Here is a 27300-nt window from a genome sequence, read left to right on the forward strand (position 1 = left end):
ATTATTTTAGATTATCAACAAATTATCAACAAAAATTAAATTTAAGTTTTGAATTTTGATATATTTTATATATTTTATATAAGATATTAATATATTCGTAAAATTTTAGAATTTTAAAACTCAAAAAACTGATACACAAAAATATCGATCAAGGAATTAGAAGATAAAAAAAATATTTAAAAAAGTAATATATTAAAAAATGAATTGTTTGTAGAAATAATATAATAATATTTTCTAAAATAAAAAACTAAACTTCCTGAAATAATAATAAAATAACTTTCGGAAATTGAACAATAAACATAGTAGTAATTATACAAATATAATTAGATTAGAAATAATAATAATATAATATATTTGATATTATATATAATTATATAATATATAAAATTATATTTATTTATATAATTATATAAATAAATATTCAATTAAATAAATATTTTCTTCAAAAATAAATAAAATATAACAATAGCAAATAACAAATAATAATTATTATTATTTTCATAATATATATAATTATGAAAAAATTGAATAAATCATTTGCAAATATATCAATTGCAAATATATTCACTTACTTATCGTATGAAATATTGCGTTATATTATAAATAGTGAAATATTTATGATAGAAATAATGTTTTCAGAAATAATTTATTTTTTAAATAATATTAATAATTAATTTTAAAATTTCTCGTCCAGATTTATTTTATATTTAAATGAATACAATCCTAAATTGTTTGTAATTTAATAAATAAGCTTTAACTGATAATTTTAGATATTAATATTTGTGTTAGTTTTGAATTCTAAAATATATTTGGCATGCATATTGCATCCAATAAACATGATAACATCTTGTATATAAAATATATGGAATTACAACTAGATTAATTATGTTATATATTCATATGTAATTATATTTCTTATTGAATATATATAATTTTTTACAATAATTTAAAATCTGTTTCTTATTTTTTCTAATCTCATTTCAAATAATCAATTTTCAACAATTTAATCATTAATGTCAATTTTAAATTAATTTAAATTTATATATTTGAAATAAAATGTTTATTTCATTCAATATTTAAATACTTTCATAATTTCCATAACATATATGAACTGAATGTGTAAATTCTATGTACACATAATTTATAAACATAATTGAATTATCTTTTCAAAAAGTTGATTAATATATTTATAGAAAAATTGGCTTATTATTAAATTATTAAATTAAATATTTATTAAATTATAAACAATAGAAATTATTAGAAACGAAAAAAAAATTCATATATGAATATATACATATTATATAAAATATTATTCATTTTATAAAATATTTTTTACAAGAAGTTTTCTTCAAGTTCGAAACTTTGATTGAATATTGTCTTGAATTTTTTAAGAAAATTCAAATATTATAATTTTCTTTAAATAATATTGATTAACATAGATCAACATCAAAAAAAAAGAAAATAAAAATGATACATATCAATCTTCAACCATACAATCTGTAAGTAATGGAACATCATAAATATAATACTATTTATACCAAAATAAGTGAAAAATATAAAATAAAATTTTTTTATTTCATTTTTAAGAAAAATTTTAATTTTATTTATTAAGTATATATGAATTTAACATATTTTATAAATGTTTAAAAAGTTATTATTAAAAAAAACATATATCGAATTTTATTTTATAATATTTTTTATTTTATTTTATTATTTTATCTTATTAATAAACATAATAATAAACATATTTTATCTTATTAATAAAATAATAAAAAATATATTTATGAAATAGTATAGAATAATATAGATTTATGAAATAGAATAATTATTTATAAAATATAAGTATAAGTAATATAATTATAAGTTTAATATAATTTTAAATATTTCTAATTTCAAATATCTACTTCCATATATCATTTATAAAACGATTTATTATATTTATTAATAATACATATTTTAAACAAGAATAATTATTTTTTTATTATTTATATAGTAATAAAAAAAAGTAAATTGATTAATATCAACATAATTAAAAACAAATAATATTAAAAATTATACTATAATATAAATAAATAAATAATTATAAATAATTATTTTATTCTATTATATTATATTATAAATAGCAAATGTATATTAATCTTATATCAAAATATTTTATTATTTTTATTATTAGACATTCTGAAAATGAATTTAAAATATCTCTAAAAGAAATATTTAAATTTTAATATTTAATAATTTAAATAATACTTATTTTATTTAATATTAATTTTTAATTATAATTAAAGATAAAAATTCAAATTTGCGCGCGTCGAGATCGATAAAGTCGACTAAGCGGTGAATCCAACCCAGTCACCCCCACTTCGTTATATCCAACCCAATCGATACTTCTTTATCGACTGTACAATCAGTCTCTTCAATGATCTCAAGCACTGCAGTTGTCGTGACACATTGTGTTGTATTGTGTCGCAATAACATCTTGAAATTTCTTTTAAAAAATACGAGAGTGACACAAACGGTTTGCTAGCTCAAAGTACGTTTAAATACAGCCAATTCATAGATTCTATTGGTACGAATGCCATGTAAAATCTCAAAAAACCGCGTGTGCTGTTAACTGGTGGACGATTTCGACTGAGAAAGTCTTACTTTCAGAGGCCTTCCGGTTTCTATTTTCTGTGCGGTATATTCACTTTTTTTCATAAGTTTAGTGTAAATATGCATTAAGTGTGCTTTGTACTGACTTGAGTCTAAATTCTTGAAAAATATCTTCTCTATTTTTGGTAATGGATTAAATCAACGTGTTTCAATCGACAATCTCAGGTGAGTCCACTTGTTCTGTATCGATAGAGCGTCTTTTTATAGAAACATAATATCGAATTGGTTAATTATATGTAACGTACATCACTTGGTATGCATAATATAATAGAATATAATTTATAAATATTATATATATATTTAAATATAATACTGAGTTAATTATACTTAATTGAAAAATACGAATGAATTGAATGGATAATATATAAAAGAATGATCAGTTACAAGAAAATAAAAAAGAGTAAATTATAAAGATGAATGACGAAGTACATAAAAGTATGAAATATTAAATACTTTAATTAATAAAAAGAAAATAAATACATATATTTCTTTAAAATTACTTAAAATCACACATAAAACTATATCATTAATCATTCATTAATAAAAACAAAATTTTATAATTACATCAAGTAAAAAATGAAGGTTAAATAATACGTCTTGAATCATATATTATTTAATGTTGAAATAAATTAAATCATTTATCATTGAAATAATAATAAATATGCATATAAGAAAAAATGAATATACATAAATAATATACATAAATATAAATAAATATTTATCAATATTCTAATAAATATTGTACTGAAAACCACACAAGGTTAAGTTCATATATACACATCTTATATATTATTTAAAGAAATATGAATTTTTATTCATATTTACTAGATAATTAATAATTGCGATAATTATTCATAAAATAATTATATATATATGTATTTATTAAATTAAATTATTAAATTAAATTATAATATATAAATATATATAAAATAAACATATAATAGGTTACGCGGTTATGCGGTATAATTAACATAAAATTTTTAAATAAATCTAATTTTTTAAAATAAATTATTTAGATTAATATTATTTAATATTCATAAGACAAAAATTCAATCTCGAATTTCATGATAAAATAAATTATATCTATTTATATATAATTTAATTATTGTTCATAATATAAAGCTATTTTCTAAAATTTTTCATAAAATTATTTAAATATATATGTATCACATGTAATAATTAATATGTAAAAATATTTAATTTCTAGTACAAATAATTATACATAAGAGTTATATTTATTTTGACAATATTTAAAAATAATTTTAGAAAAAAATATTCTATTAATTAACATATTTTTTTCATTAAATTCTTTCTTCTTTTTATTGTTTGTATTATATTATATTGTATATTGCGTTAGATTTAATTCTTAGTAAAATTTTTTATCATTAAATATATTATAATAAATATATAATATTTATATATAATTATATATAATAATATTATAAATAATATTTAATATCATATATTATTTTATAATGTATTTACATTATTTCAAATACATTTTATACATATATAAATTTTAATACATATATTTTCAGTAGAAATTTAAATTATAAAATTTCTTACTATATTAAGAAATAAAAAATTTTATATCATTAATAAATATAATATATTGATAATCATAAAATATATTTTTTATTCTGATTCTTTTATTCTAAATACGTGTAATAAGAAAAGTGATGAAAAAAAACGCGCATTAAAAGAGACATTGTAAATTTTTTGAAGAAAATTTGCTGGAGACGATCATCTTTTTGTTTAATAATGACATTGCATATGCATTTGCATTCAATTTTAAATTATTGTCAAATATGTATGATAATAATACGTAATTGAATTTTTTCGATATAAAAAGTAAAATTTTTTATTGTTTCTCATTTTACAAAATATTGTTATTAGTTTTTAAATAATAATTTTTAATAATTTGTTACTAATTTTTTTACTATATTTAAAAAAATAATATTTATTTAAAAACAAATATGAATTCGATAATTTTCATTTAATATTATACTAATTAAATTGATTAAGTTTTTAATTTTATTTGACAAGTTTATGAAACAAATTTATTAATAATTATAAAAATAGAACTTTTATCCTTAATTATCCTTAATAATTTTTTTTTTTTCTAAAATTTTACTTTGATTTTGAATATGAGTCTATTTTATATTAAAAAACTTTTTTTTTAATATTTTTCTTTATTTTTTTGAACTTAAATATGTTTATAATAATTATATTTATTTAAAAAACGAGATGTAGAGATGGAATACAAGAAGCAATGATATAATACAAAAAAAAAGTTCAAAATTTTTTAACATAGCTAAATTATATTTATTATTAAAATTATTGACAAAATATCTAGAAACTATCTCATTTATTTACGAACCAAATATTGATAGTAAAAGAATAAAATAATTAATAAATTTATCATAAATGAAAAATTTTGTTTTTCAACTTATTTAAAAATCTCGACAAAAAATATGCTATGGATTACTACTATCAAATTAGAAAATTGATATATTAGTATACGTTTAAAAAAAAATAAAAAATAAATCAGATTAGATTGAGTTAGAAATTTTTTTTAAAAAATATTATGTTGTGATATAGTATTATAAATAAATGGTTTACAATACAATTTATAATACAATATTGTGATTTTTAATTGATATTATTTAAAGAAATAATAATGAATAAAATAATATTAAAAAATTTTTTTATTATTTATTCAAAAAGCTGATCACAAATCATAATAACTCTTTTAATATGATCAATTTATCAGAATAAAATATACTTTTTTAAAAAAAAAAGATATAGAAAAAAATAAATATAAAAAAAGATTATAATAATATATTTATACTCAGATATTATTAATTAGATATCTGGTTTTTCCAATGTTATCAATTGGAAATAAAATAATGTTTTAATTTTTTTATATCTTTTCAAAACAAAAATATTCTCTTCATGCTATTTTTCTATATTATACTACGATTTTTTTTTATTAAACTAATAAATGTTTAATTATTATTAATAAACATTAAAACTATTTATTATTCAAAAAATATTTGAAATTGTAATCTTTAGCAATTATATAATATATTCAAATAATATAGATTCAATTATACATAAATATTTTTCTAACATACAATATATATATATATATATATATATATATATATATATATCATTTATTTATGAGTGTCTCGTAATAAATATCTTTAAAATTATCGGAGATTAAAAAAAAAATTACAAAGTACAACCATAATTTTCTTTTTAAATGAAACTACAATTTTTTTTTGCATAAATCAATTTCTTTGATCATTTTACATATAAAGATTTTGATAATAATGTTAATGCTAATAAAAATAATTGTAAGTTAAATACAAATAAATATGAAATATTTCAACTTTCTTAATAATATGTAAACATTTTTTTATCTCTATTTTATTATTTAGAATATTTATTTGAATTTTTATAGAATTTTCGTAAATAAACCAAATACCAAAATATATATACACGTAATATAATTGTGGCTATTAATGACAAATGAAAATAATTAGAATTCTTATTTTTTCTTATTCAAATTATTAGTAAAGATATTATTAATGATTATTTATGGATAAATATTTCATTGATTTTTTGATATATCCAAAATATTACATAAAATATCATTAATATATCAATAACACAAATAAAACTAATTTATATTAAATATTATATATGATTTAAAAAAATAAATTCTATTTATTTTTATTATAATTTATTACAGATAATATTACTATATACTTTAATAATAACTTATTTTTTTTTATTTAACAATAAAAAAAATTCCTCTTTAGATCCAATTAAATGATAAATATCGAGCATTTAAATTTTTTATTTTTTAAATTCGATTCTCAATCACGTTTTATCCTTTATTTATTTTTTTACAGTTATCATCAATAAAAAATGAAATAAAGCTAGAATTTATATCTTTTGAACATATATAATATTCATATTATATATTCAGAATTTTTTCTGTAAATTTATTATAAATAAATACATATAATATATGTATATATTCATATTTCATGTTTCGTCCTATTTTAAATTTAATTGATTAATAACATAATAAATTAAATATAAATATATAATCAAAATATATAATTATCATTATTCTTTATTCAAATAATATAAAATTAATCATAATTAAAATAGAGAATTAACAATATCATATATAAATTATAACATAAAAAATCAAATAGAGATTAGAAATTGTTTAATTTAACTTTATATCTATATAATTTTTGGAGATCATAAAGAAATGATCCATCCTTTGATGATTCATCCCTGTCTATCATTTTAAACGAGTCATCCTTTGACTGATTGATTATATAATAAAGAAATGTATAGCAACATATATATGAACTACATGAATGAATAAAGAAGAGAATGTGAGTAAGATGTTCAAATCATTGTATTTAAATAAAAAAACAACAAAACATGAAAGAAATAACATGAAAAAAATAAATGAAAGATAATAGTTTATATTGTTAATATGTATTCAAAGACACATGAACAAAGCTGTTTTTAAAATTCACTCGAAATTCAATTAAATTGATATTATTATGATACAATAAAAATTTCAATATCATATCGCAATGATTATTAGTGGCATTAAAAAAAACTGTTTGTTCTCAATAATTTAATAATCGAATAATCGAATATACCCCAATCTAAAATTCTCGATAGATTCATGTTTTTCTAGATTAGTTCTAAAACATTTTTGTCAATTTATAAATTTTGAAAATTATGTATATAAATTATATATATTTCTTATTTTTACAAGAAATTATTACATTATTACAAGAAATTATATATTTCTTGTAATATAACTCTTAAATTTGTAAAAATTATAATTTTTGTAAATAATGGTGAGTTAACATATTGATGTGTGGAATCCTCATGAATCTTAATTTTTAAACATGTTAAGAAAATAAAATTTTAAGCAAATCTTTCTCTAATTATTTTTATATCAATAAGCAAGCAAATTTCTATTTCCTCTATACACATTTTTAAAAATCATTAAAATGAGTTATATATTGATAAATTTATCAAATATTAAAAAAACTTTTATACAGAATTTTAAATTATATATTAATTTCAATTAATTTAATTATCAATTAAATTAATTTCTTGAAACAATTTATTGATTTATTTTAAATAATTATTATGAAAAATTAAAATTTCAAATTTTTTATGAATTTAAAATTTAAATACATTGCAATAATCTCCAGAAATATTGAAAATCATAATATTAAAAATAAAAAAGACTAACTTAAGAAAAATAGCTTGATTTTCCAATAGCTTTAGTATATTGAACAGTTTTTTAGATATAAAAGTTTTTTAGATATAATTTATGAGCGGATACAATTCCCTCACATTTGCCAAATGTCTTGCGACCGACCAGAGAAACGATTGCAAATCCTGACTTTTGTGAGGACATCTTTAGAAATCATTCTCCAATATTATTCTTTTTTACTTCCTCTTAATTATATTTTCATCGAAAATAATTGTTTAAGAGAGAACCAAGATTTGCGATAAAAAATATTTCCAAAAAATCAGAGTTTCGAGAAATCGTAGCGTTCGTTTAGAACATATTCAGTTATCAATCATCTAATCGCCGCAAGAATGAGAAATTAATCAGATATCAGTTAGTAGAAATTAGCAAAATTGAGTTAATCGTCAACTGCAAAAACAATTAAAATTATTACTATTATAATTACTATTCAAAAAATTCACATTATAAATAATTGTATCGTCTCACAACATAATCTTTCAAGCAATACTATTCAATTGAAACATTTCTTTTTGTAGAATAAAAAATAAAACTTACATTAATTAGATTTTAATATATAGAATATAGAATATCTAATTATTTTATCTTCAATTGTAATTTAGAAAATTTTTATTTGAATCGCATAAAATCACATTACGTACTTCTTTCAATCAATATTCCTTTAACTTGCATATAGAGATTTATTCTAAATAATCTATCAAATATTTCTATATGTTTATTAATTTGTGGAAAAACAATTTCGATCATCTTGATTTTGATATTGAGATGATATTGATATCATTCTGAACAATTTATATTTTAATAAATGATTTTCGAAATATTTGCAAAAAATTGCTAGTATTCTACTATTACATAGAAATTTGTATTGTAGACAATTATATGAGCACAATTGTTTATATTATTATTTATATAAACTTTTTTATTTTATTATTTTATTATTATTTATCAATTTATTTATATATTAATTTATATATCAATTTATATATCGATTTATTTATTTACATATTTATAAACACATATACAGTTAACTAGTATTTAAAATATATAATAATAATAATAATATTTATATTTATCCATAGAGAACTTAGATATTTAGATATTTCGAATAATTTAGATCAATGGAATATAAAAATAAATTTTATAAAATAATCGAAATTGCAAAATCAAAATTATAATAATCAAAATAATGATAGCGATATCAGCGTCATATTTATTACTATATTTATTACTATTATTTTGATCGACCAAAGATTGATTTATATTTTATTTTCCTCGATTTTTATTTTTTTCTTTATTCGAATCCGAAGGAATGCGAAATATCCATAACTGCTATGAATTAAGATTGACATATCAAGTTTATTAAAATTCATGAGAAAGTTTTTTAATCGTTATATATTTTGAACATTTGGTCTGATATATTTGCAAAAACAAATAAACGACGATCACATATTGATTATTATATTATCACAAATGCAAAATATACAAAATTCAATGTGCTAATAACAACCATTTTTTACAAATATTCCAAAAATTGTAAGAGATCAGCAATTAAATTATAAAGGAAAGTTAGGATGATGTTCTTGATAATATATATCAAAATCAAAGTGATCGGACTTGTCCTATAAAATAATAAATTGTCAATCAGGCAATTGTAATTTTTTTTTTTAAATGATTAATTATATTGATTGAATTTAATTATTGAAACAAGGAATTAAAGATGTATTAGCTCGATCAAAAGTTTACTTAAAGATTACAACAATTATAATTTGGATTATTAAAAATTCATTTTGCTAAAAATTTTCGAGATATTAATAAAAATTATTACTATTATATAGTATTTATTAGAAAATATATGTATATTATATACATGATGATAGAATAATTTATGATTATACATTGGATTAAGGAGATTTATAACTCGAAATAAAAAATTCAACAGTTATACACATAATCAATCATCCAAGAATTATTTTATTTTATTTTCACATTTCATGAATTTAAAGAATTCATCATAGTTAATCTTTTTATAAAAATATTAGCAACAATGTGATAATTTCTATGGAATGTTCAATTTGAATATGAGTTAGAATATTTCGAATTTATCACAATTTGAAAGTATTATAATAATTGATTGATTTTTTATATATATATATTTACTTGATGCTTAATATATTTATATTAATAAAAGATAAATAAATAATTCTTATGTACACATTATATTATATTGTCATATAGAAGAAATTTTAAATAACAAATTTTTTTTTCAAATATTTTAAAAATTAAAATTGAATGATATAATATATATAGCAGCTAGTTAAATGCATTATTAAGATTAAGATTATACATGTAATAGTAACTGTATTTGTTGATGTATTTGTTCATGATGCAAAAATTCAGATATTTCATACTTCTGAAATCGAGATAGTGGGAGACTAATCAACGGAAAAAAGATTCAATGCTCTCTTCTGCAGGATATCCCAAACTGAAGTACAAATAATCGAACATCCTTATTAAGAAAGAATAATAATTAAACTAATCCTTTAAGATAAATTTGAGATTGAATAAATATGTAAATATTTATTTATTGCCAAAATAATATTTTTATAATTTAAACATAATAATAAATTGCAAAATTTTATACAGTTAAGAAAAAATTAGATTTTCAATTATTATTAAAAAATATATCACATAATTTAAAATATGTAATATTTGCAAAATATCAATAATTTTATTATATAGATTTATTTATATAAATATTATATAAATTACTGTACTGAAAAAAGTTATGTTTTACAAACATCAATATATTGGATATTATTATACTGCTAGATAAACCATTCGAAATTTCCAGTTTTTAATATTATATCGTAATCAAAAATTTATTCAGAACATAATAAATTTGTTCATAATATTCAATTATCAAACAAATAAAATTATAATATTAGAAAAAAATATTCATAATAATATATTCATGAATGAATAATGTTTATGAAAAATATATAATTGTGTAAAAATTCGCAGTTTAATATTTAAATGTTTAAATAAATAATGAAATTTTCCGTTCAAACGGTTATCATGTTAACGTAAATCATACAATATGATAAGAATATCAAATCCTTATTGCGCATAACTTTTGAACTAATATATTTCTCGATTCAAATATATGATATATTTCGTCTTTATTATAAAATATAATAAAAATTTTAAAAAAAAATTTATTATCTAAAAGAAAGTTTAGACAAACTATTTTCCAAAAAACAATTCGGAAGATAATTGTATTTATAAATTAAAATAATATATTTTGGGAATGGAAAATTATATCAATTTTTAATAATGGTATAATAAACAATTAAATTGGTATAATATATAGTATATATAATATATATAATATATATACTATAATATAATATAATAAACAATTTCAAATAATTTATATATTATATTATACTCTATTTATGATAAATTCATTTTACAATATTGATTGTTCATAAAATATTCTATTTTTATCTGAGTTTAAAAATTAATATATATTAAGCAGGTCATAGTAATTAAATATATAACAATTTATATATTTTCATTTATATTTTCATGTTATATAAATTCAAAAAACGTACAAATGTAACTATTCTTCAGAAAAATATTTGCTATATTTTTTAAATAAATATTATGAATGAACATAGATGATTTATAAATAATTTATTAAATTTAATCGAATTTCGAAGATATATTAATATTATAAGATATATTAATAATTTTATCATTTAAATTTGAATATTATAAATTATTATAATTCATAAATTCTTGAGAAATATCTCGAAAAATATAAAAAATAAATTATATATAATACTAATAACTATATAATACTATATAATATTACTAATCCTTTATTTTAAATTTTTCATTCCAATAATTTCATTATTTATTATTAAATGGATCATATTGTTTTTTATTATTTTAATTTTTCAAGAGTTAATCATTATCTATTTTTTATGTTTATTAATAATATATTTAGATATATTAGATGCATGAATATTTTTACATATAATGTATATAATTTTAAAATTAATGTAAATTAAATTGTTAATTTATATTACAATTAGTTATATATATAAATTAATCATTGTATGATATCTTCTAAAATATTCTCTCATGTGTCAATCCAACTTTTTTCTCAATGTGTTTCGAATATATAACAAATCTTTTTTTTTCCATCTGGTATTTTGTGATTTGAAAACCACTAATTTTATTTTTTTAGTTTATGTTATAGATGCAAAACAGTAATATATAATCAATCAATAATTCAATCCAATTATTATTTCTAATCACTCGCATAATCAGGCAATCGAAAAATATCGAATGCTTTTTTTTTGCATTATTCCAATAATTTAAATAATATCTGTTATATTTTTTTGTATTCGGAAAAATTTATTTTATGTTTGAAAAGAAAAGTGATGTCGAATTATATAGGATTACAAAGGGATAACATTTTTATACTACTTATATAAAATTTAAATGATTTACGAAACTGGATGATGCATTATAATAAATTGATTTATTTTTATTACAAATTTTTCACCAATTCAATAGATGCATTTATTATAAAACAATAAAATGGAATAATTTAGTTAATTATTTATAAAAAATATTATTCTCTTATTTTTTAGATTTTTTTTAATATATTATCGAGATCATCTAAATATAATGTTGTGAAAATTTTACTTAGTAGTCGTTGTTCATTATAAATAAATTAACAATTAAATAAGTTTTTATTTAATTTTGATTTGAGATGAAATTAATCTTATAATTAAGATAAATTGATGCTAAACAAAAATTTTATTTAATTTCTAGTTCATATTGAGTTTGAATATAAATTATATTAGATTTCATTAATAAATTTTTAGTAATGATTGCTAAATAAAATTTTTACAACATTATTCCGATGATCTTAATGTATATATATAATGTATCAAAAAATCATCGAAGTATCAAAGAATACTTTTTTATAAATATTTATCCAAAAGTAAATAAAATATATAATAAATATTTAAAAAAAATATATTCATATATAAATATTCATATATAAATTTAAAAATTTAAATATTCATATGTATTTACAGGAAATATAAAATCATAAGAAGCGTGAAGATGCCAATGGAATTCTTGGACCGACTTCCAATCCCAAATCTCCGAGTATATACGGCGATCAGCTTCGCCGTGTTATCCTGCTCGGTATATTATGCTGTTCAGATCATTAAGGATCCAGCATGGAAAAGCAACCACACTTATGTGGAGACTGAGAGCGAATCGGCCAATGACATCGAATCCGATCCAAGAAATTTACCGATGCATTTGAAGGAATTGCTCGAATGCATGCTTGACGAGCCTATCTGTATTTGGGTGAGTAATATATATCGATTGATTCGACTAAAAAAATTCATTATAAAATAAATAAATAGAATAAATCCTGGAGAGATAGACTTTGTTTTTAAAAATAAAATCTCACTGGATAAAATTTTATTATTTATCGTATTATTGATATTTAAAATTGAGATTATTATAATTGAAAAATATATAAGTTAAATATTAAGTATAAAAAAATCGAAATAATTCTATAAATAAATATTATTTACATTTAAATATTAATAAAATATTTATTTGAAAAATTATAAGCTTTAAAGATAACTATATTCAATAAATTCCTTTTTTATTGCTAAGACACTAAAAATTTATTTGTATATATATATATATATATATATATATATATATATATATATATATTTGAAATATTATTTTTTTATATAATTATTATTTCAAAGAAAATTTTATTAATTGCAAAATTCTATGTCGAAAAAAATAAAATTTCTACAAGATGATACAGAAATACATACTTATATTACGAGAGCAAATTTACATGCTAAAATTAAAATAAAAAGTTTGACTACGCAACCTCTTCGTAGTGTATCTCGGGTTATTTTGAGAACGGCCCACTTTTTATTTAAAGTGTTATAAAGCAGCAAAAAAATATAAAAATTTTAAAACTAAAGAATTTTACTTTTATTTTAAAAATAAATATTTATTTATTTTTAATAATATATATATATTTATTTTAAAAATACTAATCTATTAAATCATGTTCATATGATTTAATCTTTTTTCCAGATTAATAATATTAAAAATATTACTTTCGAAAAAGTTTTTGAAATTGATGATCAAATTCATTAAAAATTATTTTTAAGGATAAGTAGTAAAAAAAAACATAATGATATTATAAAAAAATAATTGTTCAAACATTGAATAAATATGACAGAGTTATGCTGTGAGGACAATATATTTTTAAAAGAAGAATGGATGATTCTTCGCTTTATATATTTAAAAACAATTCATCATGACTGGAATATCAATGTAGTCCTACAATCTGAGACGACATTTTCCAACCATGCCAATCTCAACAGCAATTAGCATTACTTTACTTGAGAAGAATTATTGCAAAAACTTGCGAAACAATTTCCTAGAAAAAACAGCGGATTTTGTAATGTAATCCTTTAATCTCATTTTAAGAATTTTTCTTAGATTAGGGATATCACTCAATCAGGGGACTAGTCCACAATATTATTATATTATATTATAGTCACTTGCTCAAGACCGATTTCGCAAGATCAACATGGAGGTAGCTTTATAATATATGATATATAATAACCTACCAACATTTTATGAGAATTTTTTGAACAGCAGAACTTGCAGAAGCTTTGAACCTTCAAAACTTTCAGAAGACTCTAACCGTCTAAACTTTTAAAACCTTTGAATCTTTCGAACTTTTATAACACTTTAATCGTCAGAACTTTCAGAATCTTTGAACTATCTGAATCTTTAGAATCCTCTAACCTTCAAGAACTTTTTGAATTTAGAACTCTTTCGAACTTATAACCTCAAACTTTAATGATAACGTAAATTTCATTAGCATATGAACTTTGTTTTTGATCATCTTACAATCAAACTTATTAACAATGAATTTTGAAATAAATTAGTTTTATTATTATATATCATAGTTTCAAGAACGAGTTGGAGTTAACAATATATGATCTTAAAAATATTGTAAAAACATATTCATTATTGATGTTTATAAAAAAATAAATATTATTTTTTTAAATATTATAATTATTGTTTTTATTATATTATATTTATTGTTTTAAATTATTATATATTATTATTATCAATTGTATATTCTTTTCTTTTTTTTTCTTCTATTTTTTTTTTTTTTTGATAACATATATAAGTTTGAATTATTTTTTATATTTTATATTAAATCATACCATTTTGCATTTTCAAAATTACAAAATTTAAAAATTTTTTTTTACATAATAATTTTATAATTAATATTTTCTGAAATAAATCATTTTAGAACAAACAATTTTAGTTGAAATTATATTTAATTCACTTTAAATAAAAAAAATATTACAGTTTTTTATCAATTTAATGTGATATTAATATATAATATTAATATATCTTATATCTATAATATATCTTTTAATATATCAATTATCTTTTGATTTGAAATAATTATCAATTTTATATGTTATATTTTTCTGTTTTTTAAAAATGCATATCGTTTCCGTCTTTATTTAAATCGTTACAATATTCTTTCTTTCTCTTTTCATTTCTAATTATTTGATAGATTATATCTATTATTCAAATCATTAAAATTTTCTTTAATGAAATCTTTTTCATTTGTAAAAAAAAATTGAAAGTACAAAATAGCTAAAGAAATAATTATATCAAAGTTATTTTTTTATAAAATCAATACATATTTGAAACTTATATAATAATTGTTTTAATTATTATAATATACGATATATGATAACGTAAATTTATAAGAACGAAGTTCAATAATATTATTAATAATATTTATATTAATTAGTACTATAATTATAAAAAATTGAATAAAGAAATGGAATCTGAATGAAATCTGAAGAAATTCGAATCCTCTGTTTTATAAATATTTCACTTTAAATATTTTATATATTTTTATAAAATATATACATGTTTCATTTATTTTTAAGTATAAATATAATCAATTACTTTAATTAAACTATTATAATAAATAAGATATTATAATATCATTAATTAAAATTATATTTATAATTATAATATTAAACTATTATAATATTATGAAATTATAATTATAAATTATTATATATATTATAATATATATTAATATTGTACATTTTTACACAAAAAATATAATATATGTATATATATTATATTTAAATAGAATATAATATAAAAATAGAAAAAAAACTGTTTAATTAATATAAATCTTGTTTAAAACAATATCTAATTCCATATTACTAATAATTTTTTATTATATATATATATATATATATATATATTTTTAATAAATTAATACTTAATATTTAATACTAATTTAAACTTAATTGGATTATTATCTACTATCAAAAATTAATAAATCATAGTGTTTTTACCTGTATTATCTGTATTATCTGTATTATATATAAAAACGATATGGTTTATAAGTCTTTCTAGGATCAACTAATATCAATTATTTTATAACTAACGAACTTTTTCTTTTCTCTTACTTTTATCACTGCAGTTTATTTCGTAACAAGTATAACCAATCTCATTTTTTCGTCTACCAATCTATTTTATCATATTCTTTATAGAATTTTATAAAATAATGTGAAATAAAAGTACAATCACAAAAATCTAAACGTTATCTTGAAAGAAAATTCACTAATTTTGAAAATTTAATTTATAATACTTAATAATACATTTATATATATGTTTATTTTATAAGCAACGATAAAACAAATTAAATAATTTAATATATCATATATAATATATAATATTATTTCGATTACATGCTATCAATTCTCTATTTATTACAAACTTTTTTTTGTTATTAAATGTTTTAAACAAGAATTTAAATTCAAAAATTGAAAGATAACGAAGTTTTTTCTCTAATAAAAAAATTATTTAAATAAGAAGTCTATATTATTAATAATATATGAATATAGTATAACTATTTATATCTTTGTTAATAGGAAGACAAAAATATGATGAAATAAAAAATAATTTATAAGAATAAATATATTTTATATTATAAAAGAATAATCATTTTTTTATACATTGACCTTTGTTTAACAATTTATTTTTATATTTAAAGATCGTATATTTGTTTAATTATTATAAATTAGATAAGCTTTTAAATTAAATAAAATAATTATTAAATAATTCAAATTCTTTTGGAAATTTTTATATTAAGTTGATATTTTTTCAGAATGAAATGATCATTTGTATATATTATAATTATTTTATAGTAGTGAAAAAAATTTCTAATCTAAGGTTTAATACACAAAAAGTGATTTCTATAAAATTAATTTTTGATATTACAAAAATTTTAAAACTAATTTTTTGTTTTTCAATTTTTTAAGATATATTTGTTCTTTCTTTTTTAGAATTTTTGTTCGTTATAGAATATTTATAAACATTTTTAATTCTTATTTTTATTATATTATGAATTATAATATTTTTTCCTTATGAATTTTCTTATTTAATTTAAAAGATATTTGCAATATAAATGAAAAAATTAATTAAGTTCTTGAAAAATAAATTTTTTTAATCAGTAAAAACCTATGAAGAATAGTTATATATCTGTTATCAAATAAATGTATATATCGAATGTAAGAATTAATTATAAAAAATTCATCATTTACATATACATTTGTTATAATTTTGTATATAGGAAAATCTTTAATTTAGTAATTTTTTGTTATTTTTTTAATACATAAATACAAATATTTAGTTTTCTTTTCATTTAATATCATAATTTAATTTAATAAATATTTTTTTGACTTCTAAAAATTTAAATTAAGATTGTTTTATAATTGCTTTCGATATTGCTTTTGAATAGTTTAAAAAATTTTTTAAATTTTAAATTTAAATTTTTATTAGTACTTGTTATTTTCTTGTAGAGAATAAGAGAAAGATGAACTTTTGATTCAATAATTCGAATAAATATGTAAAATGGTTATATAAAAAGTTTTTGCAGTAAATTTAATAATTTCTGAATTATGATAATTCAAAATCAATATGTATTTACTTTAGACTATGTATTTTCTTATATTTCAATATACATATAATATGAATATTTTTTTATGTTCATTTGAAATTCTGATCGTGATCTTAATAATAACCTATAAAGTTAAAATTGAAATAACAGTAACTAGACTATTTATATCTAAAAAAAAGAATAATTAAAATAAGATAAAAAAATTACAACAAAATTGGCAAAAATTAATATTGAAAAATCATAGATATTAAAAAATAACATAATTAAAATGATATAAAATAATAAAAAAAAATTATATATAATATTTAATAAATATACTCAAATTTAATATTAATAGAAAAAAAAAATTCAAAAAATAAAAGTCTAGATTCCGAAATTGAATTAAATAAAGATTATAATATGACAAATTTTTAAACAAATAGTAACTGATTAAAAAAAAATTTCAATACACTATAGTATGACAAGTAGATTTTGATGAAAAACTTATTGAAAATAATACTATTGCAAAATAAAATGAAATGGAAATTCCAGTAAGGATATTCGCTTTTGATCCATGAATATTGCAAACAAAAGTTGTCTTCTATTATTTTTATAATAATTATTAAAAATTAAATTTATCAAACTTTTTGAGATGCAAATTAGTTAAAAATGTTTGTTTTTTAAATATTTGTTTAAAATATTATATCTTTACAAGTATTGATATTATAAATTTTTCAATAATTTAATTTTTCCAGAATATCTCTATACAGAAATAATTTTAAAAAAAAATGAGAAAACTTAGATCAGATTTTGAAAAAGTTGAAAAAAAATTTATTTTTGCAAATATTTTTAATTTTTTCATTTATATTATAAATATTTCTAACATTTTAAATATTAATCAAATCATAATAAAAAAAATTAAAACTTGAAATAGATACATTAAAGATTATTTTATAAAAACTATCTTTTGTTTTTATAAATTTAAAAAATTAGAAGGAAATTTTTTTCTTCAATAGAATATAATCATACAATTTTTATTCTCTCATTCTATTCTATTGTATATATACTTTTATATATAAATTAATACTTTTATATGGTAAAAATATTCAAATTTAAGAAAAAAATAATTTTTATTCAGAAATTTTGATATTTAAAAAATTATGACTTTTTATGTTGCAAAAAATAAATGTATAATTAAATGTATAATTTAATGAATATATAAAATATTTCAATAATAATATGATTAAACAAATTTTTTAAATATGTTTATATTTAAAATATAAATTTTTTTAAGTGATCTTAAGGATTTTTTTAAAAATATATCAGACATAAATGATATATATATATATATATTTATTATATTATTACTATGTAAAAAATAGGGGAATAAGAATTAAAAAATTTTTAATTATTTAGTTATATTTTTAATTAATTATTTTTAATTTAATTATTGAAATATATTCAAAAAGAAATTTTTTTATAAAAGAATTCCATTATTTATAAAGCAATTATATTTATTTTTAACTTCGAAAAAAAATATATAATTTTTTTGCTCGAATAATGAATCAATCATAGAATTAATCTTTTAGATGATAATTATTAGATGATAATTAATCAATATTAATTATTCAAATAATAACTTAATCAATAATAATTTACTAATATTAATATTAAATATAATATAATATAACATTAATGAATTTCAATAAAAATCTATATAACATGACATAAATTTAAGTCAATTTGAATTTTCAAGTAAGATCAATAATTCGTAATTTAACTCAACAAGCATTATCGACTTCTAATAATATTTCTTGACACAATTTTTTAGTGGTACTTAAAACAAAAAAAGAAATTGCCTTTTAAATTCTAAAAAGTAAAAATAAAAAAATATAGAGTTATAAATTTTGTGTTTTAGAAAAATATATTTTGCTTAATAAAGATTGAAATAATATCTTATATTTTTCTTTTCACATATTATATATGTTATATATGATACATACTTCATATTTTATGTTAAATTAGCACTATTATATGATCCCTAAATTTTTATCCAATCTCTTTCTTTTCTTTACTTTAAAATTTTTTAATTTTAAGAAATATGGATATTAAATTAAATTATTAATTCTGATATTTACTATTCTAATGTTTTCTATCGAAAATAATCTTATAATTTTAAGAATATCTTTTAATTATTAATATATGATTTGTGTTTCTTAATTCATTTTATATTTATTACATTTTATATTTATTTTAGTTAAACTTAAATTTTTTAAAGAAAAAAATATAAATTATTAATTTAATTATAGTACATGAGAAAATATAATTAATATAATATATAAAAAATATAATATAATAATAAAATAATAAAAATGATAATCAAATTTGTATTAAAATTTAATAAAATTAAGTAAAAAAAAAAAATAAAATTATTTACATTTTTTTTTATAATAATTTCTATATTCTGAAACATTTATAATTAATGGAATCATTTACATATTGTATCTTCTGATTTTTTTAATTATTAATTTAAAAATAAATTTTCATTTAACTTACATTTGCTGGTCTTAACATTGTTGATTTTAGCATTATTGATATATTTTCTTTTTAATATAGAATAATTTACTAAATATTAAATATTTAATCTTTAAGATTAAATAAAAAAATCATAAGAAATATATTTATTTCAAAAATTGCACAAAAATATATTTATTTTAATTTATTACTATGTGTAAAATACAATAATATTATAAAATCTGTTAATTAGATGATAAAATTTAATTTTAAAAATTAAATTATTAATAAAATATATAATGTTTTTCAATATTTCAAAATAACGAAAAATGTTCGTATTAATATAATCTTGTTTATAAATTTGTTTATAATTATTTTATAATATTTTTATATTATATAAAAAAAATAAATTTTTATTTTATTAAGTAAATTAAAAGCATCATATTTTATTAACATTAACATTAAATTTTTTTTAATACTTTATATTTCTCATATTTGGGAATTCTTGTTCAATTTTGAATCATAATATTTTAATTATCTTCAATGATTTAAAATTAAAAATATCAAACTGATAATATTTAAAACTGACTACTTTTTGATCAGATTTATTATTATTTAATAATTAATAAATATTCATATTATTTATAATATTAATATATATATATATATTGTATATAATTATTTAATATTATTTAATAATATATTATAATTAATATTATATTCTATAAATGGAAATAAAATTCAAAGTTAATTGTTTCAAAGATTATTTATTACGTGAGAATTGATATGAGCTAATGTGAAATGTATTTTATAAAAAATACAGCATCATTTGCATTCAATATTTGCGTACGCACAAAATAAATTTTCAAATATTATATTCTTTATTTTAATTGTTTTTAAGCAAATAAATATAAGTTAGAAAAAAATATTTTTAAATATTTAATTTAATTATTTAATTATTTTTAGCGGTTTTTTTTATAGTAAAATTACAATTAATTGAATTAAAGAAATTTTATTGTGTTATTTTTTATAAACTAAAAATGTAACAATTAATCCATTATTTAATGAAAAAGTCGAAAAACAGAATTAAAGACTCTAATTATTTGATATCTTTTTTTGAAGTATTTATTTACATATTGTTATAAATATTATAATACCAAATAATGAAATACCTTAATCTTACAATTTAATATTTTAATCTTATACTTCTTTTTTAATTATTCTTCAAATAATAATTTAATGAAAAAAAAAAAGAAATTTTAAAAATATCATATAACATAAAAATTGTTATGATTGGTTGTTATATATTTAAGTATATATTCAAATTCATTAGTTTTTTATTTCAAAAATTTTTTTTTTTGTAGTAGACATTATATTTTACTTTAAAATTATTAGGATATCATTAAAATAATAAATCAAATTCAATTATTTTTATATAAAGAATAAAAATCAAAAGAAGGTTCTCTTTGTTAGGCTTATAGAATTTTTCGCACAATTAATTATTTATTGATTATTTTATTTAAATGATAAAAACATTTATTTTCCAATATAAAATAGCATTTATTATTTAAATAATTCAAAAATAATATTACATATAATAAAATTCTATAAAATTTGTACTAAAATTGCGTAAGTTCAAAGTTTGTATTGAGAATCCATGATGTTCATTGTTCTGATTCCGTGAATCTCTTTATCTTATTCATCTGTGAAATACTGCTTTGTAAAAAAAGACTATATGCACTGCCAATTCTGTTTATCGTTTTATATTACGTTCCGTTGTCCAGTCAGTTTCAGATTTTTCTTCTATTAAAAAATATCTCAATGAAAAAATCTAAGTTTGAAAATATATCCATTTTTTTGCCTATGTATAATTATCTGTCAATTATACTTTAAGAAGTCTCATCATCTTATTAGTCAAGATATCATCTTTTATATTTTCATCTTTTATAATTACGTTTATAAATTTTTTAAGTCTTTAATCCTAAAAATAAGAATAAAATTACGATATTATATCTATTGAATAGAAAATTAATTACTTTAATTGATGATAATTAAATAAATAAATAAATAAAATAGAAAATGTCTTCAAAAAAAGATTTCAATAACATCAATTTCAATAAGCTTAAAAACTATGAAACTGGCTCAATTTTTTTTTTTATTATTATATACTTCTTTTAGTAATATGATTTTATATATACAGAATGCATCAAATGTAGTAATGTAGTAACTTTTTATCCAATTATATATTTCATAAATAATATCAAACATAACATAAATTTATATATTATCAATTATTTTTATTTGTGTTAAATCACAAAAATATTGTTCATTTATTCTAATAAATTATAGTATAATTTAATATTTAATTATTTAGAATAGATGAATTTTCACCAATCTTAATAATTTTTATTTTTACTAAAGAATAAGATTTTGAACAATTAATTCCTTTGCATGTTATCATTACTTTTCGGAATATTTAAAAAAAAATTACTATATAAAACTACATACGCGCGCGCACGCGCTCATGCTTATATATTTATAATATTCGATTGTCATTTATCTATTGTTTCTATAAACCAAAAATAACAAACAAAATTTTATGGTTTAAAATTAAAAATAAATTTCAATATTTCAATATGTTATTATTCAAATAATTTATTATTTAAAGTATAGAATATATGAACCATATGAACCAAACCAAATGGTCGAATTTATATGAAGAATAGATCAACTATATAATACTTAAATATTATTCTAATATTTTAAATAATATTATTATTAATAATTATTATTAATTAATATTGTAATAATATTATTAATTATTATTTAAAGTAACTTTATTCAAAATTTTAATTATTCCTTTTTCAATATATTAATGCCCAATTCTTTATAATGTTTATATTTATAAACATTATAAATGTTATTTAATATATTAATTTAATATAAATATATCGTAACAAATAATATTCAAAATATATGATGAATAAATTAGTTAAAACATTTACTAAATAAAGCTTAAAATATTTTAAATCCAATACCGAACTTACGGTATTCCACGAATTCTTCAGATAAATCGAAATTATTATATAATGGATATTATTATAGAAATTAATATAACAATAGATATCAACAATGATATTATTCATAATTTCGGTCAATGCAATTTTCGATCGTTCAAGAATTATTTTATTTTATTTTATTTTTGCATTTCGCAAATCCAAAAAATGTTGCTATGATATGTTTTTAAGTAGATAAATTGTGATTTTAAATTGAAAATCTAATTAAAATCTAAGTCTAATAATAACAATCATTTTTTGCAAATATCTTGAAAACTGTAAAAGATTATCGATTAAGCAAGGAAATAATAATGTGATTAATTTTAATATTAATATTGAAATAGTTTATGAATTTTTTAACTTAGTTTACAAATTTCAACCTGATATCAAAATTTTTACGCATATTAAAGGCAAAAAATATCATAAAATATCAAAAGCATCAAAAGAAATTGATTCACTCTCCTTAATAGCTACAATATATTTTAGCTACACAAAAATATTTGATATCCAACAAAAGTATCGATATTAACAAAATACCTACTATATTTCATAAATTAAATTAGTCATCATATACGCACACGCGCGCACACATTATATCATATAAGTCATATGCATATAACTATAGATCACGTATTACTTGTTTTTAAATTATATTCGAATCATAAATATGTAGTATTTAATTATAATTTGCTTATAATATGAATACAGTTACCAGAGAGAAAAAATATCAAAGTATCGATATTTTCATCAAGTATCAAATGAATATTCATATCTTTATAAAGTGGATTTCTATTCATTTATATTAGTATCAAATGAAAAAAAAAGTATCGATAATTAATACTAAGTGCTTAAAATTTCGATACTTATTAATACTTATTTATTGAATATTTTGATTATTGATATTAATGTCATCATTAGAAATAATTTTTTTCTGAAGAAAAATTATTCATGATAGTATTGAAATCAAGATGATCAGAAGCTACTTCTTCTAATAATATATTACCGAATTTTTTTATATAGATATAATAAAAAATATCGATATTTACAGATTTTATATTCGAAAATATATCTTTCGCATAATATAAGAATATAAAACACGATTCAATTATTTTAATCTATAATAAGATAAAAAACATACAATAGAACAAAATTCTTTTTTGTTTTTCTTAATGTTTAATATTATTTAATAATTTAAAAATTTTCAAACTATATTATATAGAAAATATTTAAGTTGAATTTGATTATTTCAAATTATTTCAAATTCTTCAAATCATTTAAAAATTATTATTTTAATTAATTTTATAATATTTTTATTCAATAATTTACGATATATTTTTAGTATGTATTTAATTTTTATTTTCGGGAAATAATGTTTCTTTCTATATAGAAATAATTTTGAATAAGAAAATTTAGATTAAATTTGGAATAGAATTAAAAAAGATCATTAATATATATTCTTATTTATAATATAAGATTAAGAAAATAACATTATAATTAATAATATAAATATAGTTTTGTATTGATTGAAATAAAATTTAGAAAATGTCATAAGGAAGAGAGGATGAATTTTAAATATCAAATTTTAGCTTTGGCTATTTATTAGTTTCGAATATTAAGAAAAAATAAAAAATAGAGTAATAATCATAATTGAATTTTTTCATATATAGATATTAATTTCGATTGATGAAAATTAAAAGAAATTTTTTTTTTTTTTCATTAATTGCGATTAAAGTTATTCACTATTGACTATTGAGTATTAAGAATCTTTTGTTTATGGTTTAACAGTATGTATAGAAGCATGTAATACAAGACGATAAAAAGTCGCAATGATGTATACGCGATGTTATGGACACATATATGTAAGCAAAATTCAATAATATATTCAACGGTTATCTTGAAGAATTTTTCTTCATTCGATATGTATTATCACATCAAGTTCTAGCCTATTCGAAGCATTTTTTACAGTATTGTTATAATTATTTTTTCAGTAAAAAAAATTAAATTAATTTCTTTTATTTATTTATTTTTATCCATTCCTCATTTTGTTTTTTTAACATTTTCCATTTGTTTTATTATTAACAACTTCTTGTTTTTCTTGTTTTAATTGCTCCTTTTGTTTCGTCAATTAATATTAAATCGATATTTTTTATTTATTTATTTATTACATTTTATTTATATATATGCTGATTCTATCTATATCGTTGTCAAAATATCAATGGATGAAGCTTATTTATAAATTTATAAATAATTGAGTTTAAGTTTGAAATAGAGTTATGATTATTAATATTCTTATTGATATCAATAATATCAATAATTTAATATATTGATAATATTATTAAAATATCAGTAATGTATAAAAGTAAGTAAAATTTCTATTTTTTCTTCAATTCAATTTTCTTCAAATTTATTATTAAAGATATTGTTGTATGATTATCTATGGATAAATTATATTTCATTAATATATTTAAAATATCATTGATATCAATAACGAATAGAAAAGATTTAAATTAAATTAATTATAATATAATTTTTTAATAAATATAATATAATTTTTTGCTATTTATTTTTATTACAATTTATTACAAATAATATTTTTATGTGTTTTAATAAAAACTTTCAATAAAAAAAATAGAAATTTCAATCAATTTTATTTCTTAACAATATTTTAACAATCTTAACAATATATTATCGATTATTAAAAACTATTAATAAGATATCGAAAATAATAATAATAATCAATAATTAAATTATAATTAAAACTATAGAGATAGTTCCATTTCTATTATACCATTTCTATATACTATATTATACCATGTTGTTCTATTTTTATTTCATTTCATCTATCACAAACTTAAATAGTTTATAATTCAATAAATGAATTTCAAACGTTGTATTAACATTTATATTTATTTTGGCCTCAAGGAATTTATAAGTATATTTTATAAATCTAAGTTATTATAATTTTAAAAGTAATTAATTTTAAATTATATTAATGATCATTTATTGGCATCCTTATAAATGTTTTGTGATATAATACATATAATTGATTCATTGAAATAAGTGTATTCTATGAATTCAATGTTTGAATATTAATAAAATGTGATTTTTTTTAATTTTTCCGTATAGAAATAACTTGAAATAAATAATACAAATAAATTTTAATGCAAAATTAATTTTTATATTTCTTATATATACATTTCTATCATATTATAATAACATTAAAAAGGTATTAATAGTTTTTCTTATTGCAAAACAATTATTAATAGATAAATTGATATTTATGAATAATTTTCAGGTTATTTTAATAACATGTTTGACATGGATGAAAATTATTTAGCATGAAATATAAAATTAATAAATTAGAATTAAAAAATAAAAATAATATTCAATCATTAATTCTTAAAGTAACTTATAGTTTATTTGTTGTATATTTAATATTTATTAATTGATGGATGTTCATTTATTGATATCATATAATCTATCTAATTGATTTATCATATAATCTATGTTATCGATTCATTCACTATATTACTTTATTAGTGATTATCGCTATTTTTATTATTTTTTGAAAGTTATTTAACAGATTTCTGATAAAACTATAAAAATCTTGTTATTCACTAATTCTAATTTGCAATCTTGAGTATCAATAATTTTTAAGCACACAATTACTCATAAAATTAAGT

The 27300-nt window shown here is 16.7% G+C and overlaps 1 protein-coding gene across 1 annotated transcript in view; it reads left to right on the forward strand.

The window, feature by feature from the left end:
• The first annotated feature begins 2396 nt into the window (after window positions 1-2396).
• Window positions 2397-27300, forward strand: part of LOC100576187 (E3 ubiquitin-protein ligase AMFR) — a 68729-nt gene continuing 43825 nt past the window's right edge. The window contains exons 1-2 of the mRNA XM_026442786.1: window positions 2397-2817; window positions 13099-13378. Of these exons, the coding sequence (XP_026298571.1) occupies window positions 13127-13378 (252 nt within the window). The 5' untranslated portion in view covers window positions 2397-2817; window positions 13099-13126. The remainder of the gene's footprint in view (window positions 2818-13098; window positions 13379-27300) is intronic.

This window comes from Apis mellifera, linkage group LG9 (assembly GCF_003254395.2).
Source record: "Apis mellifera strain DH4 linkage group LG9, Amel_HAv3.1, whole genome shotgun sequence".
Lineage (NCBI taxonomy): Eukaryota > Metazoa > Arthropoda > Insecta > Hymenoptera > Apidae > Apis > Apis mellifera.